Source organism: Melanostigma gelatinosum (assembly GCF_949748355.1).
Source record: "Melanostigma gelatinosum genome assembly, chromosome: 24".
Lineage (NCBI taxonomy): Eukaryota > Metazoa > Chordata > Actinopteri > Perciformes > Zoarcidae > Melanostigma > Melanostigma gelatinosum.
The window spans coordinates 3,924,582-3,942,643 of record NC_136657.1 but is presented as its reverse complement, the minus strand read 5'-3'; the positions used below and the strand labels follow the sequence as shown (position 1 = coordinate 3,942,643).

The window sequence follows — 18,062 nt, the reverse complement described above, 5'->3', positions numbered from 1 at the left end:
GTACTCTCAAGGCAGGCTTAAGTTGAATATAAAGCAGCTACATAACATAGTATATGTTACATAAAGGGAGGATATTTTTAAAGATATATATTGATACTACCTTTTATTGGTGATCCTGGCTCTACTGTCCAGGTTGTTGAGTTGAGTCTACTAGTTGCTAATTTTATTTAATTAATACCACTATATTCATGGTATATACTGTGCATTTCTATTGTCTATTCTATTCTAGCTTATTTTTTATTAATCTATTCCTTCAATTCAATATCTGCTCTGTTATTTTATTGTACTGTAGATATTGTGCATTCCATATGTTATATTTTACTCTGTAAATTGCTGCTGCTACAAACAAATTTCTCCCTGGGGATAAATAAAGTTCACATCTATCTATCTATCTATCTATCTACCCGGCATGGATCTTTTGTGTTGAGTCCACTGCAGAGAGGAAACAGCTGCAGCCTTCCAGTTATTCATCACAAACCCACAACGAATCTCCACAAACAGAAAAGATAAGCTTTTGGTTAAACAGACCTCGACTCAACGTTGAAACGACGGGGCAGGGCGAACCAGTCTGACAGGGTGAGAGCGGCGACCTGGCAGTGGGGAGACACACAACATGAGCATGCATGCACAAAGCCTCAACTCAGACATTCAGTGTAACACATAACAAACGCTTCAGCTCCGTAAAGCAACTTAAAATCCAGCCGGCAAAAGGTGAGCGTGCACAGACGACACTGATACTGTAAATACTGCTCCACCCCGCTCTGTCTGGAAGTGTTTGTTGCTGACTTCTGGCTATGAAGTCATTGTTTTGCCCTGATGCCCATGGTTCAAATGTCAACATCAACAACAACCCTGTGTGGTGACGTTTGGTGGAAGGGTTCAATGTGATTTGTGGTTTCTGAACTCAGCAGTCACATTTGAGATGTTTTACTGCCACCTTGTGGGTGTTTGCTGTTATTGCAGCAACAAACTGACCATGTGGACCACATCCAGATGTGTGACTTGATGGTAAATGTGCTTTTTCAGAGCTCACACCAGTTTGCTTTTACACACACACACAATTTGTATCCGTGAGAAGAAACAGCACAATATTTCACATGGAACTTTATTACCAACTCGTGTCGTCCTTGTATTATAACCGCCTGTCCAAAAAGGGTCACCAGGTGGCTGCAGAGTTGGTGTCAGGTTAATAATGATGTATTATAAATAGCAACATGTAGTACAAATGTTGAGTTGCAAGACAAGTTAAAGAACATTTACACAGTACATTTCTGATAGAAAAACGATCCTCTAAAATCCAGTGCCAATTTCCTTCAATGTCCCAGTGCGGTTGAATAAAAGAAAAGTGTCAGAGATCAGCTTCAGTAAAGGCAGAACCACTGAGGGGCGGGACCAAGGCCTTTGATTCAGTGTGGAAGTATTTCCATGGTATTTGAAGAGTATTTTACTTTCTTCCAAGACATGAAAGGGATAGTTTGCCCCCGTGTATTGCAGTAACTACTGTCTGTTTCTGCTGTAGGAAATAAACTGACCATGAATAGGTACCTCATACAACCCAAAACACCCAAACAATCCCTTTAAATGGAGCAAAACCTGGTAAAAATATATAAAAAGTTAACCGCGAAAAACACTGACGTCCCAGAAGTCCCAGAACCGGTGACCCACGCAGTCCAGTATAGAAGCTACATGACAGGGTACCAGGCCTGGTATTACAGAGAACACCTCTCTCTATGAGGATGCATCATTCAACATTAAATATAAGACAGCAAATGAGTTCTGTACCTGGATTTTATCTTCATATTGACACTTTTCCCCCACACAAAATGATAAATTCTGCAGCTATTATCGCCGCTGAATGTCATTACGTGATACTACTGTACTTCTAAAATAAGAACGTGACAGCCGGGCTTTCGGGTCTGCCAGTTCAGTCAGCTACAATACACCTCTGTCGCAGTAAAGCACAGATGTTGAGAGGATTTCCTATCTTTTAGTCAGTGTGAATCATTGTTTTAGTTCAGTAGAAACTCTGGGCTTGGGTAGCCAAACAGCTGAAAGTCCCCCTGGTATTGTGCGTAGAGACGCCTGGTGTCCCGCTTGCTGATGCCTGAGAAGTATTGCTCCACCTTGGTCCTGTTGTAGCGGGTGATGCCTGGAGGAATATACGGGTAGGACACCATGCCGTCGATGCCCGCTGCTTTGAGGATGTGGGGCGCGTCTTGCGCCAGTGTCTCATGGTGGCCCACCACGCTGTATTGGATTTCGCACGGCGCGCACAGCTCCGCGTAACTCACCCAGTGGATGATGTGCTCGCCGAACTGCCGGTCCATGCGCTGGCGGCCCTCCGCGTCGCCCAAGTACCGGACAAAGTCCTCAAAGTGCAGGCCGGAGGCGGCGAGGTTGCTGTCGCGGTGGATCTTGCGGTACTTGCGGATGATGGCCGGGGCGATGTCGTGCTTGTACCACGGCTCGAAGCGCGGGTTCTTCACGAACTTGTCCTTGAAGGCAGAAATCAGGCGCTCGAAGGGGTCTCTCACGATGAAAAATTTAAAGTAAGTGCTTAATCTGTGGGGACAAACGAGGGTTTTAAGAAAATAATTGGTGTGAGGGGTCGAATCCATCTACTTGGTGAGTCTTAAACCAACCTGTGAGTAATCTCCTGCGGCGTGAGTGACGACAGACGGGGCAGGCCGTTCTTCTCGTGGTCATGAACGAGGTTTTCTGGGATCTCCTCCACAGACGGGAACGCTCCTGCCAATGTTCATAACACAAGTCATCCACTGAATTAAACAATTACGTTTGCCCATGTTTTACTCTCTAAACATTGTTATTACCCTCACTTACCATTGAGCACAATGAGGACCTTCTTCCACTGTGTGTTGCCCACTTTCGGCGTCTGGCAGAACAAGATCTTGTGTTTGTCGCAGACAAAGATGCGGTCCAGGACAAACTTGCTGATGACGGCGTGAGTCAGATTCCTGAGGCTGCTGTTCTTGCACACATTTGAGAGCAACTGGACTCGCCTCTCAACGACCGGATGCCAATCTGTCCCTGTAGGCACCGCTGAGGGCTGACAAACAGGTATACAATATTGTGAATGAGTGAAGTGTTATTACGGGAGATAAATGGGAGTATAATCAGCTGCATTAGTCACCTGATCAGATGGTTTTGGGGCTGGTTTCACTGGGCTGGAAACAGGGATTGGTTTAACCACCTCGGTGCCTGGTACCGTCCAACTCGGACCACCGACCCTCTCTCCGTAGTCTGAAAACACACATCAGAGATGGGTTGATCACATGTACCCCAATAGCTGCCTGTAGTAGTCAATAACAGACATGGCAGCTTACCGTCAACAGCTCTGAAGCTGATGCACTTGCTGACGAACAGCAGGATGAGCAGCACCCAGCCGCACGCCCCGAGGAGCAGCCAGTGGTGCCGCATCGCTTCGCCAATCAGCCGACGGACATGGAAACACCGACGCTCCCACCTGGACAAGCTAACGTAGCTGTTAGCTTAGCTCAGCTAGCGTGTCAGTTAATTAGCCGAACATCTAGCCACACCTGTCCCTCCCAGACATGAAGCAGACGACTTGATCCACGCGAAGTGTTTGTCGGTGAGGTTCATTCAGTGTCTAAAACTGACTCCAGAGCAGCCTTGCGGCTTAGCTTCTTATTGAGTTACAGCTACTTCACAGCTGCACAAACTCTGGCGGAAATGTAGTACGCTGCCGTCATCGTCTCTGTACTTCACAACATCCGACTGCTAGCAAACAAGTAGCTCCCTCTAGTGGCAGCATGGTGGTCGTGCTCATTTACTGCTGCCATCATCAGACTGTCTCCAGCTGTTTACTCTGGGACTTTGATCCAGTTTAATACATTTGGAAGAATGGTTATATAAAAAAAAAATGTATGACGTCTTAAGTTTCATGTCTGTTATTTATCAACCATGAAGCAGCTGTATGTATTGACTTTAGCATCAACACATAGCTCTAAATAATGTGTTAACCTATAACTTGAACATTTAATTCTGATGCAGTTTAATGAGACTGACTAAATTGTTTACTATCCACAAGACCTCAATGCCCTGCCGAAGCACCGTTTGCTACCAACCCATTTGTATCTTAAATACTTTAAAGCCAGAACAGGATCATCACTGTTCAACAAGACTGAAACATTTTCTTTGTTGTAGAAAGAGACATGGTCTGTCTGCATATTTGATACTATGCTCTTTATTGGGAAATGGTAGTTGCAGTCCAGTCAGCTTTCTTACTGTATACGGATTGAGTTGTAAGACTAAATAGTTAAATACATAACTATTCATCTGAAATGATTTTACTACAAATACAAAACACTCCAAATATAACATTCAGTGCAGAAACAGAAATAAAGACAAGCGGTCCTTTTATTTTATTTATTCGACTCGCAGAGTTTAGTTCTCATCAACATTGACTGTCTGCAGACCTGTTGGAAAAAGAAGTAAAAGATTAATTAAATGTCTTTACTGCTTCAGGAGGCAAATGACGGTGTCAGTTAGCGGCGTATTCACCTTTGCATGTGGTGACAGGAACGTATGTGACCAGGGTGTACAGTTTGTTGGGAGAGTCCTCGTCCTCATTACGCTTCCTGGACAGTCGTACGCGCATCCTGTATGGCACGTTTCTGCACAGCACAAAGTTACAATCATAACTAAATGCAAACTAGTCAAGATGTTGCCCAATTGGTCAGCAGATGTGTCACGGCCTTGTTGACAGTATTGAATCAGAGAGACAACTCCTCCAACCATCTTGCATATTCCATGATGCACAGCGGTCAGAGTATGTTCACTGGCTACACATTAAAAATCATAAACCACTGTGACGTCTCAGTCCTTGGTACAGAAGGCACTTCTTGTCTGAGCTGACAGACGGGTGGCGAAATCAACAATTTCACATAAACATTTCTTCTTACAACATCCGTCACCCTTCTTAAATTCAAGCAGGTGGCAGTCACAAAATGAAATGTTTAAGTGACAAATAGACAAAAACACAGTTTCTCTATATCATGCAGTCTCACAGAAACACAAACAAACTATGCTTTTTCCACCACAAACTAATAAGAGCACAAGAATGCAAAGTGAGAGGAGGTTTATACCAACAGCAAACTTAGTCATGAGTACAAATGGAGTATCATCTCACCGGACACCCTTGCTCCACACTGCCTTGTTGAGGCGAGTGTCAATACGGACATCAGGAGTTCCCATCTCCTTCATGGCGAACTTGCGGATCTCCTTGATGGCACGGGGAGCCCTCTTCTTGAAACCACTACAATGAGACAACACTTAATTTCACCGAATTGATCAAATCCAAAACATACACAAATTTTGTCTCCTGTGAGCAAATAAAAGATTTACTGTTAATCACATCTGGATAAACAATTTATCGACACATGGGCTTGCAGTACTCACATTCCATGGATGCGCTTGTGGACGTTGATGGTGTACTCTCTGGTCACTACTTCGTTGATGGCTGAACGCCCCTTCTTTTTCTCTCCTTTCTTGGTCGGGGCCATCTAGAAACAACATACATGGATCACTGCATGAGCATATGAATGCTACGTTAAGTGCTGACGTTATATCATACACACATCTAACGTTAGCGTAAAGCTAGCTTGCTCTAACTAACGTTGCTCTACATCAGCTAGCCTGCAGGCTAAAGGGTAAGCTATACAGCACTTAAGCTAAATAAGCAACTTAAACTACCAGTGGATTAAGCTAGAAACAATATAAACACTGTTTCTAGCTCAAAGTGGGCACTGGACAGGCAGGCTAATTGAAGCAGTTACGGTCGAATCAATGCCGTAACGTTCTTCGACTTTAAATGTATTTTAATACGCTATACCACATCAAAAAGCACACACGAAGGACAACGCAACACTAATGCGTATATTTGTAAAAAATACGCGGTCAGTGCGGTCTTAAATATCACAGGATGGTGATAGATTGTAGAAATAAAATTCTCGAAAAAATACTCACTTCGGCTCGTAGTTGAGGCGGAAGTCGGAAGGACGGACCAAACGCAGAGAATTGTGGGTAAAGGAAACCGGTCCGTTTTATATGATGTTCGTCAAAAACAAACGTAGGAGTAGAGGTTCCGAGAACAAACGTTAGCAGTGTGAGTTTATGAAGACAAGAGATGGAAACTTTTGCATTATCAGACTTTATAAAGAAAACATGGACACAAAATATAAAATGTATGAAAAGTATTTATGTGCAATGTAAAGATTCAGCTGATGTCACTTGTATACAATATGGTATGCAATAATGATCCGTTCTTCTTTTGATCAAGAATGTCAGCTGACCTCAGTGTGGTGAGGTATAATACTGAATAACGTAATCACGTGTGATTGACCTTTGCATACCAACGTAGAAGCATTAATTAAGGCTTTGAACCAGTTTATAAGACAGACAATAAGAAGAGGCATTTCAACCATTCACAGTAAAATAGGCTTTATTTTGAGTGCTAGGCTTATGAGGTCTGCAACCAGCTGAGACACCTGCTCTACTGTTGTCTCAAGTCTTCGTCAAACACTTGTATTAAATGCCCTAAAGCTGTCATTTGAACACAATTGTAAGTTATAAAATTGTGCATTTCCTGAGAAGAGGCTGTGGTTACATGTCAAATTCAACACTTACCTCAAAATGCAAAAAGTCGCATCTCGTAGCTCACCGTGGGAATTTAATGTGGCAATCCTGATAAATCAGCTTTACATTTAAGTCCTCCAGGTCCAAAGTTGCCGTCATTTGGCAAAATGTCATTACAATGTGAAAAATGTCATTCATTTATTTTTCAGTAAAAAAAAAACACGTTAAGTCACACATCACTTGCACATCTCAAAATTGACCTTCTACCTTAAACAAAATAAATATCAAGTAGGAAAAGAGTCAGATTTAAAGATAGGGGGCTACTTCAGAGCCCACTCTCTCCACGTTTGTAATGCCGCTTTGATTTCAAGTCACAGTTGCGTGGCCGGGAGGTGTCATGTTGAATCCAGGTCTCTACGATAACAGCCTTTTCCCACTCCAATTATGCTCTTTATGCTGTTCAGTGCAACACCGAAGCTGGTTTGTCCATTGATTTGCATCAAAGCACTCAAAGCATGCATGACCTGCACTTTTCAAGTGTCAATTGCTGAACTAAGAGTGATGATACAATCACTTCCCAGAGGTTCAGTTTATCCACCTGTACAAGTCTTTTTAAGTCTGACTCTGGATGGTGAACCACTGGAACACAGAAGCTCAAACTATTTATCCTTTCAGTCACTTTTTAAAAACTAAGCAGTCTAGTGTCTTTTCCTATCAGGACATTTTGGCTCCTCTTTTTGATGGTGTAGGCTGGTGAACATTAAGGAGCGGAAGTCCACATGTGGCGTGTTGGAGGTCTGGTACGCTGCAGTCTACAGGGTGCTCTGCACTCACTTCTTTTCAGGTAGAGATTGCCAAACCATTCAACACAAATACATCAAGGAATAAGCAATGACGTCTGCAAAGACTAACACGTGTAACAAATTACATTCAATGACGGAATAGTTTTGCAGTGCTTATTTGTGAGAAACGTTCATTCAAGTCCCTGCAGGATGCTTCAGTGCTGCTGGTCAGTAACACTCTGCAGCAAACGCTGTAGATTTGCTCTGCAGATATTTTGTAATACGACCGAAAACAAAAATAGCAATAACATCAAGCGTCACATGATCTGAAGGCCGAACAGTCACTTGATACAAAGCAAAAGACCCGTTACAAAAATGGACATCTAACCATTTTAATGCACAGTCGTAGAAACCAATGCACAATAAACAAAAACAAAATAGTCATTTGAACTTGGTTAGGCAGGTGAAACTGACAGTGAAAAAGCTGCTCTAAAACATTGCAAAGCACAAAAAACAGGAATTTTAGAGTTTTACGCCTCTCGTACATGGTTCATAACACTCCATAGGCTTGAATGTCCAGTAGTCTATGGCACAGCACGTCATCCAAAACATGTAAAGCACAACTGAGTAAGACTCACAAGTTTGCCGTTTTCTTTTTATTTCCTCTCATGACTAAAAATGCTGTGTATGAAATGAAACGGGACAGAGTCAGACGTGTTCACTTTCATGTGTTTGACTAATCAAAACCAATTTCTCTTAGGACACACACACCTCGGGTTGCGCTGTGCTGAGCTTACTGCTTCCAGCTGGAGCGACCTCGGCTGCTGGTGCCGACCCACTGGCGCCGGCCCGCTCTGGGCCCGCGGCGGGGCCAGCCACGGTCCTTCTGAAGAGACGCATGCTCATCTGCAGCAGCTCGGTGTCCACCACGGGCGTAGCGGGGTACTGCTTGGTGAGACCCTGAAGGAGAAGCAGATTTAAAAACACATCTCTCATAAACAACGCAGTTGAGAATACAGCAAAGATTGACGCAGAGTAACTGCAGTGTTGGATTCATTCTACCTTGTCATTTTTTAACAGCTGCCGGCGGATGGCGAAGTCCCTGCGGGCGCACAGGGCCTTGCAGCAGGGCCCGAGGTTTCTCAGCAAACCTGCCCTCTCCACCCGCCTGTTCAGGGCGGCCATATTCAGAGCCCCCAGGTCATGCTCAAACAGCTTGTCAGCATCTGGCAGGACAGAGTGGACGAAGTTTTAGACGAATGGATCACACTAAACAGACACTAACCCTAACCCACGTTGCCAATTTAAAACAGAAGAAACATAAGAAAGGCAAAAACAACAAGCATTGGTGTTAAATGCTGAAGATGTCCAAACTCTCACCTTTGGGATCGTCCAGCTCAGACTTGCACACCTCTCTGACCTGCTCCAGGAGCTCAGGCCCAGCGAGGCGCTTGGAGATTCCCGCCCTAAGAAGCACGGCCCCTGGGGTGAACCGGAGCAACGCTGCCCCCGCTGCCCGTGGCTCTGGCTTCGTTTTGGGCATCAGGCTGGACCAGTCCACATCAATGACATCCAGAGGACCTGTCGACACACGGCAGTGATGTTGATTAAAAAAGGAGCGTCTAGGTAGCATACATATATATATATATATATATTTTTTGCGATTAATCGCATTGTTATGGCAAAATTCAACAATGAATTCAAAAGTAGTGTATTGCTCACTTTTATTTTAACAGTACTGCTATATGTACAAAAGGGCAATAACATTTGTTTTGCAAACACTTTAAACAAATAAGGTTATTTTTAACAGCAGTATTCCCTTTACACAGTAGCTAACTGCTACGTTATAGTGATTCTGATCATAGATATTCAGCCGGTGTTCATAACTTTATCTTCATGTGTGTAATAGATGCAATTTAAATATACACCTTGAAAACTGCAAACCAAATCTACTTCTTTTTTTATGTTTGTTATATTCTCAGTAACGATAACTAAATGATGCTTATTCTACATATTACAAAGAAAACACTTTAAAAACTCGACAATTTGTATTTTAATATTATCACTGTTGTAAATTGTTTGATTGCATGATTTACTGTTATTGTGAAGAGCATGAAAACAGAAGTGCTTTTAGTTTGAAGAGACAGGAAGTAGAATGGTACGTGTTCGCTAACAATGTTGATACATAGAAAACCACATGTCAGGTGCAAGAGCATGTTGTGTTCACTGCAACACTGTAATACTGCAGTTCAGACAGTAAAGTGTTCCGTTCAAACAAGACCTGTCTTGGTCCTCACTAGAAGCTCCACTTCACAACAGTCACGTTTGATCTGTGTGTGTGTGTGTGTGTGTGTGTGTGTGAGAGACAAGAGTGAAAGAGGTGACGGAGTGTAGGAGGGGTTCTGGACCCGGGGGGGAAGAAGGAAGTGACGCTACACAAATACAGCTGTTCACTGCTTGCTGCCTGGTTCTTGTGTTAAAAATGTCGCTTAATAATAAAAATAAACAAAACTGCGTTAACGAGCGATAATATAATTGTCTGCGTTAATTAATGAATGCGTTAATGCGATAATAACACTGGGTTAACTTGCCCAGCACTAATATATATATTTCATTTTTCTAAGTATTTCCTGGTACCTGTAATTTTTTCATCGTCTTGCTGATCCTCTTTTTTCTGGCTGTCGGCCAGAATTTCATCCAGCTCATCATCACTGATCGGTTCATACTCCTCTCCCACAGATGCGACTGACTGGCCATCGTCTTCTTTCCCATCATCGTCTCCTGAGAACACAATGACTCCTTTAAATCCATGTTGGAAATTCAGAAAGAAAGTGACAAAGTAAAGAGTTTTGATCTTCTTACCATCGATGCTGTCCGTCTTCTCCAGCTCCCGCTGCTCTCCTATGACATGGTGACTGTTGCTTGGTTTCTCCGGCTCTGCAGGGCTGAAGGCCTCTCTTGGCAGCAGAGGCTCATATTCGCTCCTCTCCTGTCTCATCATGTCCCCTCGCAGGTCTCCCCTCAGGTCTCCCCTCAGGTCTCCCCTCAGGTCTCCCCTCAGGTCTCCCCTCAGGTCTCCCCGTCCTGGGGCCCTGGGGTCCCCGTGGGGCGGCAGGTCCATCATCATCACCCTCTCCCTCTCTCGATCGCCGCCTCGGTCACCTCTACTGTCTCTCTCTCGCTCTCTTTCCCGGTCGTGCTGCTGCATGAGTCCTTCGGGGAGCAAGCGTTCCCTGTCCCTGATGTCCCGCTCCCTCAGGAGAGGTTCCCGGCCAGGCCGCATCAGTAGGGGCTCCCGTGCCCTGCTAGGCCAGTCCCTGGGTTCAGGCTCCCAGTCTCTCGGCTGTTGTAGGGGCGGTTGGAGGAGCAGGGGCTGCTGCTGCTGCTGCGGCTGCGGTTGCTGCTGCTGCTGCTGCTGCTGAGGCCGGAGGTCCTTCCGGTCTCGTTCCCGCTCAAACGGCTCCCTGTCTCTCTCCCGTTCTCGACTGTCGTAGGAGCCGGCGCGGGACTCTGACCTGGCCAGCCTCTCAGAGTCAGGGGAGCTGCGCCTGGAGCTGTGGCTGTGTGAATCCTGGCGGTCTGGAAGACAGCGGAGACAGATATGAGTTAAGCTGGAATCGGAGTTCAGTGTTATAATTAAGCATGATCCTGTCAGTAGCGTTTACAAGAAGGTAAATGTAGTGTCAAGATGTGTGTTCATCTACCTGAGGAGGTGCTGCGACTGGGCTCTCCTCTCCGCAACTGGTCGATTCGAGACTTCCTCTCGGCCACTGGAGGGTCAGTCACGACCGGCCTCTCCCTTTCCCGCTCTCGGTCCCGAGAGTTGGCGGCCTGCAGCCTGCCCCGGCGGGGTCGTGGACCTTGGGGGTCTTCTCGGTGCGCTGACTCGTTGGAGGGTGATCGCAGGCGTCTGGATGACGTGCGGCTCTGGTTGCTCCCCATGCTGCTGCTGCGCGTCTGCTCCAGGGGCATTTTGCGGAGCAGCGGCTGGGACATGAGGGGCTGCGGAGTCAGAGTCGGCAGCAGCAGTATTAGAGGCTCTTGGGGGAGCAGAGGGACGATGGGAGGAGGGTGACACCGCTCCCTGTCCCTGCCCACTCTGGGGACAACACCTCTCTTAAGAGGCTCAGCCGGAGCCGGTGGAGCTTGTGTTTCCAGTGGTGCTCCTCGGTCTGTGACTTCCTCATCTGACCAGTCACTGAAGTTGTCCATTTTGGACAGAGGAGATGGCTCTGTGATGCCTCCAGTACCACGGTGATCCAGCCTCATCGACGGTGGTGGCGTCCTGGGCCCTCGCTTCCTCTTATTATGTGGCTGAGGGGCAGATAAATCTTCATCCGACACATCAGATTCTCCCTCTCGTGACCGCTTCCTCTTTCGATCAAGCGCCTTCTTCTTGGCTCCTTTCTTGGGCGAGTGTACGGGTGGAGGTACGTCTACAGCACCGCTGGTTGGGGGCTCGGACTTGAAACGTTCTCCCGCACCTGCCAGAATGTTGCCACTGCCAACCTCCTCTTCCTTGCGACCCTTCTTCAGTCCCTTCCTCTGAGACTTTGTCTTCTTTTTACCCTCCTCGTGGGACTGGGAGCCAGCAGTGTCTCTGTCTTCGCTGGAAGCGGCGAGGGCCGAAGGAGGGGGGGGAGGTGGAGGTGGCGGCGTGGACTCGCGCTGGTCTCTGCCTCTGCTCCGAGAGTCGGACGGGGTTTCCACAAGGGGCTCTCCTCGCTTGTCGCCTCCTCTGCTGCGTTCCCCGCGAGGCTCCAGGTCCTCATGGCGGCTGCATGCTTCCCTTTTGTCCGTGGCTCCTCTGCGCTCCTCATCCTTCCAGTGAGCGGGCTTCTCGTCAGACGGAGCAGCCCTCGGGGGAGAACGCAACAAGGGCTCCTGGGGCCGCACCACCTGGCTCAGCATGCGATTTTTGTCAGCACCTGCACACGAACAGTCACATACCACACTCAGTACTCAGCATAAAAGCAATCATTCTCATATCAGCCTGCTTATCTGTGCCATTTCCAGTCTTTTTTGTAATTGCAGTACACGAGCAGTGAATTCCCCAACAAACAGGAGTGTGTCCTTGCAAAAACATTTCCCCTACTGTCAGGTGGATGCAGACACACTGGGCTGGGGAGGAGGGGCGGAGGGTGGAGCTTGGCCGGCCCTCGGCCGATCGGCCGCTCACTTTTCTCTTCTGCACTGTTGTAGCCGTCGCTGTCTGCAGGACTGACGTCCCGAGCAGCTCGCTTCGGCGAGGCCCTGGGGCTTGGGCTGCTCTCCACCCTGGGCCTCTTGCGACTAAAAGGAGAGAGGAGGAGAATTATTACAAAAAAAGTAAACATACTGGTATTTGAGGAGTTTACATTTGTGAACTTGAGGATTAATTGAGTAGGCTGATACATGCCTCGTCTTGCGGTCATCCCGGGTGTCTCTGATGGGCCGGTCGTCCCTGGTGTCATCTCTCCTCTCCCGCCTTTCCTCTCGTCCTCTCTCTCGCTCCTCCCATTCCCGCTGCCGCTCTCTCTCCCGCTGCTCCCTCTCTCTCTCCCGCTCCCTCTCCCGCTCCTTCCTCTCCCTCTCCCTCTCCCGTTCCTCCCTCTCTCGCTCCCGCTCCTCCCGCTCCCTCTCCCTCTCTCGCTCTCTCTCCCTCTCTCGTTCCCGCTCCCGCTCTCTCTCCCTGGCCCGCTCCCTCTCCGCCTCCTTCTCTCGCTCCTTTTCCCTCTCCCTCTCTCGGTCCTTCTCTTTCTCCCTCTCTCTCTCCCGCTCCCTCTCTCTCTCCCGGTCACGAGTCCTGTCGTCTCTTCTCTCCTCCGTTCTATCTGTCCTGCGGTCCTCCCTCCTCTCCTCCCTCTCAGGCTCATCTGATCTCCCCTGGTGTCTATTTGGAGAGGCTGCTCTTTGATCTGGGAAACAGAAAATTAAAAAGCTTAGCCAAACAAATGTTGGATAAAAAGAAACTACCATAAAATACGATGTTCTTTGCCGACTTAAAATAAAGCAAATCCTCACCTCCACCTCTCTCTCGGTTGTCTCTGCGATCCCGCTCTGCGTGCCCTCCTCTCCTGTCGTAGGAGGAGTCTCTGGCCTGCTCTCCTCTCCTGTCACCCTCATAGCGATCTCTGTCTGCGCCCCTCTCAGAGCTCCTTTCGGTCGCGGTGCGGTCGGTGCTCCTCTCTACACTCCGCTCACGCACCGCGCTGCTCCGTGACTCCCAGTTGTCATGGCTGCTCTCCAGCTGGGAACCCCGGGAGTTCCTGTTTGTGCCTGAAAGGAAATAACAGAGGAACTTTAATGTGCTGCAAGCATTACCTAAAAACCCACTGTGGAACTGAAAGCACAATGTGATGTCAGTTCTTGCCTTTATCAGAAGTTTCATTAGCACGCCCTCTCCCTCGTCCATTTCTCTCAGTTCTGTCTGTCCTGTTGTCCGTCCTTCCTTCAGCTCTTCCGCCATCTTCCCGTCCATGACCTCTCCCATAACTCCTGTCCTCCTGAGCCGGTTCCTCCTTCCTGTGGGTGTCAGACCTCTCCCTCTCTCTCTCCTTTTCTCGCTCTCTCTCCTTCTCCTTCTCTCGTTCCCGTTCGCGGTCACGGCGCTCCAGCGACTCTCGACTGGAGCGGGTCTCTGCTCTGCTCTCTCTGGAGTCCTTCACGTCCCTGTTGTCTCGATTGTCACGAGAGTCTCGGGTCGTTTCCCTTCCTCGGTCGCGACCGTCCCCTCGCTCACGAGCACCTCTGGTCTCGCGGTCATCCCGTGATGAGACGTGTTCAGAGTCATAGTCCCGTTCGTCGCGCTCTTTTTCTCGCTTGCTGCGGCTTTCTGTTTACAAGAGAAACACAAAGTTTACCAACAGAAAGAAATCATTTGAAATGCAATTGCTTAATTGATCAGAATTGTGGCAGTTAAATTTTCTGTTCATGATAAAAGTGGTCAATGTGTTAAATGAAATGTGTTAAATATGGTAAAAAAAAGAAACTGTGAGAGAAACAAGAAAACACAGCACTAGAACAGAAAGTCACCATCTCTGCGCTCATGCCTGCGCTCCTGAGCAGGCGGACTCCTCTCTCTTTCACCACGGCTCCTCTCGCGGCCACTGGAGTGGCGCTGGCTGGGGCTCGATCTGTCAGATCGGCGGTGTGGAGAGGCGGCGCTGTGGGAGGCGGGAGGCGATCGGGAGCGCCGGGAGCTCGGAGGGGAGGAGGCAGACGTCGGGGCCGCCGCGCTCCGGTGGTAGGTGGGAGAGGACGAGCGCCGGCGGCGAGGAGACGAAGAGTGCCGCTGGGCAGAGGAACCCGAGTGGGAGGAGGGCGAGTGGTGGCGTGGAGGAGTGGGGGTGCGATGGTGGCGTGGAGGAGAGGGTGACCTGCAGTGACAAAGGAGAGACATTTAATGATTAAATCATACTGTTATGATCATTTTAACAAATAATACCAACAGACAGACTAGTTTTGTGGCGATTAAAGTCTTCTGCAAGAAAACCTTTGCTCCGTGGCCCAGGTGTGCTTACCTGCGAGGAGGGGAGACCAGTGTGGGGGTCTTATGGGACGAAGCTTTCGGAGAGGTGGATTTCTTCCTGGCTGGGGGCGAAGTGCCCCTGGAGGGAGATGACACACTACCGGAACGCTCCTCTGATGTCATTGACCGCTTGGCCTTGTGGGAACTGTCTGATCGGTCCCTATGTTCAACAAGAGGAATCCTTCGATAAACGACCACACAGAACACTCATAAGAAGACTCAGCTTAATGTTGATTGCACCATTACTCCGATCCACCACTTTACCTGCGTTTCTCCTTCTTCTCTTTGTGTTTTTCTGTATCTCGCCCCCGATCTTTCGCCTCCTTCGGCTTCTCCACAGACTTCTCCTTGTTCTTGTGCTTGCCTTTGTGTTTCTTCCCAATTACAGGAATATCTAGAGGGACTGGGGGAGGAGGACTCGGGGTCCGGGGCCCTTTCTTCTTACTGTGGCTCCCTTTTGAAGGCCTGGACGGAAGAGGATAGAATAAGTCCGACGCTGTTCTTGCTTCCCAAATGACCGAACTTTCCACCAAATGTCAGTGAAAACTGTTGAGTAGTTTATGAGACTCCTCATCCTGGAATCTAAAAATCAAGTGCAAACCCAGACTCTTACCTGGTAGATTCTGAAACCGGCGAGGGCACTAATGCCTTCTTCTCTTTCTTTCCAGAGCCCGGGCCTTTGGTTCCACTTTTGTGTTTTGGGGATCCACTTGACTTCCTGGATGAGGGCGAGTCTTGCTTGCTTAACGGCTCTGGGGAGGCCTGAAGGACAGAGACGACAGATCAAGATGAAATTAAAATCAGTCCCTCCTACAGTCAGCTGCTCTCCTGGAAGAAGATATGCTTTAGAAAACACTTTCCAGCTACATACAAAAAAAGCATTCTCTTCTTTGGAATCCAAACAAAGGCAGAAACGTACCTTCGGCATGGCGGTGGCTCTTGTTTTGGTGGGGGTCTCATCTTTCTTGATGACAATGTCCTCCCTCTTGTCCAAGTTCTCCTGCTCCAACTTCATCAGCTCACGCTGAATCTTCTGTCGCTTCATCTCGAGTGATAACTCGTAGTCGTAGTCACCGATATCTGAGTCTTAATCAAAAAAAAGAGGCTTCTATAGAAAAATCTGAATCTTAGCACCTGTCACGTCAAAGCCCACATTGATGATATTTAGTTCATTTCAAATCTGAAAATAAAACGGAAATCCCCAAATCATAAGGTGATTTGTCCATGAAACTTGAACAAAACAAGCTAACCTTCGCGATTGGTTTCCCACTCTGTGGGCTCTTCTTCACTGGCTGGGGTGCGCTCCTTTGTGATCTTTATATCCTCCTTTTCCCTGTGTCGGCTTCTGGATGAGTCTCTCTGCTGCAGAAGGATACGCACACGGATGTTAGAACGACACCGGCATGTTGCGTCACTTCCTGTGCTTCTTCTATATCGGCTATATGTCTCGCAGTTCCAGGTTCAAAACAACAATTCAATTTACACATTTTGACAATATATTGAAATTAGAGGCTGAGGGAGCAGAGAACTCACTCTTGCTGTGGGGGATGTGGGCTCGTCTAGCTCTCGCTTCAAGTTTTCTGGGTCAACATCCTGTCTTTTATTCTTCATCCTCTCCCGCAGATCACCTGTTGGTCTCTCGGCTGACCTGCTCCATTAAGACATACACAGACATGAATGCACACAACCTATGAGTCAACAACGCTATGGATAATAAGACAAGCAAAAAACTAAAATCATGCACCAAAATAAATTAAAACAAGCCAGCTTACCGGCTGAAACTAAATCCTTTGCCTCGTGGCTGAGTTCCATGTGTGTAGCGACAAGTATTGCCGTAACTGCAATTACCGGTCTTCAGCCAATTTCTGCAGTGACTCTGAAAGACGCATACAAATGAGCCTGATGAGATACAGGGACATCCACAAAAATGAGACAAACATCACAGCAGGGATGCAACAAGGACACAAAGTTCAGTAGAACACAACACAGCAGGCTGCTAAAAAGGGCGTATTATGCACCATCAGGTTATACATACATCAGCAGCATTACTCCCAGTGCTGGGGCCAAGTCTTTCAAACACACTGGGCCGGCGGGACGGGGCGGCGGGGTTGCTGGTGCTGCTGGTCGTGGTGCTGCTGCTGCTGCTGCTATCAGATATGGTTTTTGAATTCTCCACTGTTACCTTCCGCCTGATCTTGGACATTCTGCAGGACTGGGAAAAAAGGACAAGCGATGCTTAATAAAATGTCAACAATTAATCAGCTGCATCAAAACAACACCGAATAAGACATAAGCATGAATGTAAAGTAATTATTTCACATTGCACTAAAATATCAATAGAGGCCTGATTCCATTCATTCTGGATCAGGGATAACGTTACATGATTTAGCAACAGAAATTGCGACTAACAATCATTTAAACCAAGCAATCTTCTTTAAATACTGTAATATAAATGTGGCTACCTGCATTGCTGCAATAGGTGGCAACACATTCAAAACATAAACACCGCAAACGGCCTCTTGATGTCTGTGCAGGTGCTCCTCGAGTAGTCTCGCATGCTAGCTTAATATTAGCTCCAAATTCCGCGCTAACTGCACTATTGTATTTGCTTTTGTTTACATGTTTTACATTCATACACGTGTATGTGAGATTGGAGATTGTTTCGCCCGTTAATGACTGACTGCCTCCTGCTAAAAACACACACAACCGAAGGGAGGCTAATGCTAAAGTTAGTGAACCAAAGAGCAAATGACTTCATGTTTTCTCTCAGCGCGGGGCCTTCGAGCTAGCTTCAGTCGCGTGCTTTATGGATATTGTAGCTAAAAATATAGTTTCACCCAAGATATTGATTCGGCGTCGCATCGACTTGAGTCCAGGAAGTGGATTCAGCACTTGTAGAAATAACAAGGCTTATTCTTTAAAGTCAGGGGCAGAAACTGCCATTGGTCCCTTCATGGTGGCCGAGGGGGAGCGTTTGCCTTTTTCTTCTTCGGTGGTTTTCGAGGCCGTTTGTACTCCAGGGTGTTGTTGCATTGCCGCCATTCACCGAATACTGGTCGTCTTCTTCTTCTTTGAGGTTTATTGGCGGTTGGCAAACAACACATTGTTGCATTACCGCCACCAATTGGTGTGGAGTGTGGATTAGGAGGTCTAGT

General features: G+C 47.4%; 3 protein-coding genes across 3 annotated transcripts; all 3 read right to left on the bottom strand.

Annotated features, from left to right (window-relative positions):
- Window positions 1–1,126: 1,126 nt before the first annotated feature.
- On the bottom strand, window positions 1,127–3,697 carry chst10 (carbohydrate sulfotransferase 10). Its single transcript, XM_079296084.1, has 5 exons — window positions 3,345–3,697; window positions 3,152–3,261; window positions 2,842–3,067; window positions 2,643–2,748; window positions 1,127–2,562 (listed from the first exon to the last, which is right to left on the bottom strand). Exons 1-5 carry the CDS (start codon window positions 3,436–3,438, stop codon window positions 2,010–2,012), a joined length of 1,089 nt encoding a protein of 362 aa, XP_079152210.1. The 5' UTR covers window positions 3,439–3,697; the 3' UTR covers window positions 1,127–2,009.
- Window positions 3,698–4,380: 683 nt separating this feature from the next.
- On the bottom strand, window positions 4,381–6,062 carry rpl31 (ribosomal protein L31). Its single transcript, XM_079296738.1, has 5 exons — window positions 6,007–6,062; window positions 5,440–5,543; window positions 5,171–5,296; window positions 4,543–4,655; window positions 4,381–4,457 (listed from the first exon to the last, which is right to left on the bottom strand). Exons 2-5 carry the CDS (start codon window positions 5,541–5,543, stop codon window positions 4,426–4,428), a joined length of 375 nt encoding a protein of 124 aa, XP_079152864.1. The 5' UTR covers window positions 6,007–6,062; the 3' UTR covers window positions 4,381–4,425.
- Window positions 6,063–6,533: 471 nt separating this feature from the next.
- On the bottom strand, window positions 6,534–17,880 carry zc3h13 (zinc finger CCCH-type containing 13). The gene is made up of 20 exons (XM_079296191.1): window positions 17,745–17,880; window positions 16,943–17,119; window positions 16,680–16,783; window positions 16,441–16,555; window positions 16,158–16,269; window positions 15,827–15,993; window positions 15,521–15,669; window positions 15,172–15,372; window positions 14,900–15,067; window positions 14,412–14,755; window positions 13,750–14,211; window positions 13,401–13,655; window positions 12,796–13,294; window positions 12,493–12,689; window positions 11,102–12,325; window positions 10,260–10,976; window positions 10,035–10,178; window positions 8,778–8,978; window positions 8,460–8,623; window positions 6,534–8,357 (listed from the first exon to the last, which is right to left on the bottom strand). Exons 2-20 carry the CDS (start codon window positions 17,108–17,110, stop codon window positions 8,154–8,156), a joined length of 5,595 nt encoding a protein of 1,864 aa, XP_079152317.1. The 5' UTR covers window positions 17,111–17,119; window positions 17,745–17,880; the 3' UTR covers window positions 6,534–8,153.
- Window positions 17,881–18,062: the final 182 nt, after the last annotated feature.

Bases quoted from the DNA above. Each gene is read 5' to 3' on its own strand.
- chst10 (XM_079296084.1), bottom strand. From the start codon at position 3,438: ATGCGGCACCACTGGCTGCTCCTCGGGGCGTGCGGCTGGGTGCTGCTC. The intron at 2,749-2,841 runs GTAAGTGAGGGT...GAACATTGGCAG, and splicing joins GGTCCTCATTGTGCTCAATG to GAGCGTTCCCGTCTGTGGAG. The intron at 2,563-2,642 runs GTTGGTTTAAGA...TTGTCCCCACAG, and splicing joins CCGCAGGAGATTACTCACAG to ATTAAGCACTTACTTTAAAT.
- rpl31 (XM_079296738.1), bottom strand. From the start codon at position 5,543: ATGGCCCCGACCAAGAAAGGAGAGAAAAAGAAGGGGCGTTCAGCCATC. The intron at 5,297-5,439 runs GTGAGTACTGCA...GTCTCATTGTAG, and splicing joins CACAAGCGCATCCATGGAAT to TGGTTTCAAGAAGAGGGCTC. The intron at 4,458-4,542 runs GTGAATACGCCG...TTTTTCCAACAG, and splicing joins TCCTGTCACCACATGCAAAG to GTCTGCAGACAGTCAATGTT.
- zc3h13 (XM_079296191.1), bottom strand. From the start codon at position 17,110: ATGTCCAAGATCAGGCGGAAGGTAACAGTGGAGAATTCAAAAACCATA. The intron at 15,670-15,826 runs GTACGTTTCTGC...TCTGTCCTTCAG, and splicing joins GAGCCACCGCCATGCCGAAG to GCCTCCCCAGAGCCGTTAAG. The intron at 8,358-8,459 runs GTAGAATGAATC...CTTCTCCTTCAG, and splicing joins AGCTGTTAAAAAATGACAAG to GGTCTCACCAAGCAGTACCC.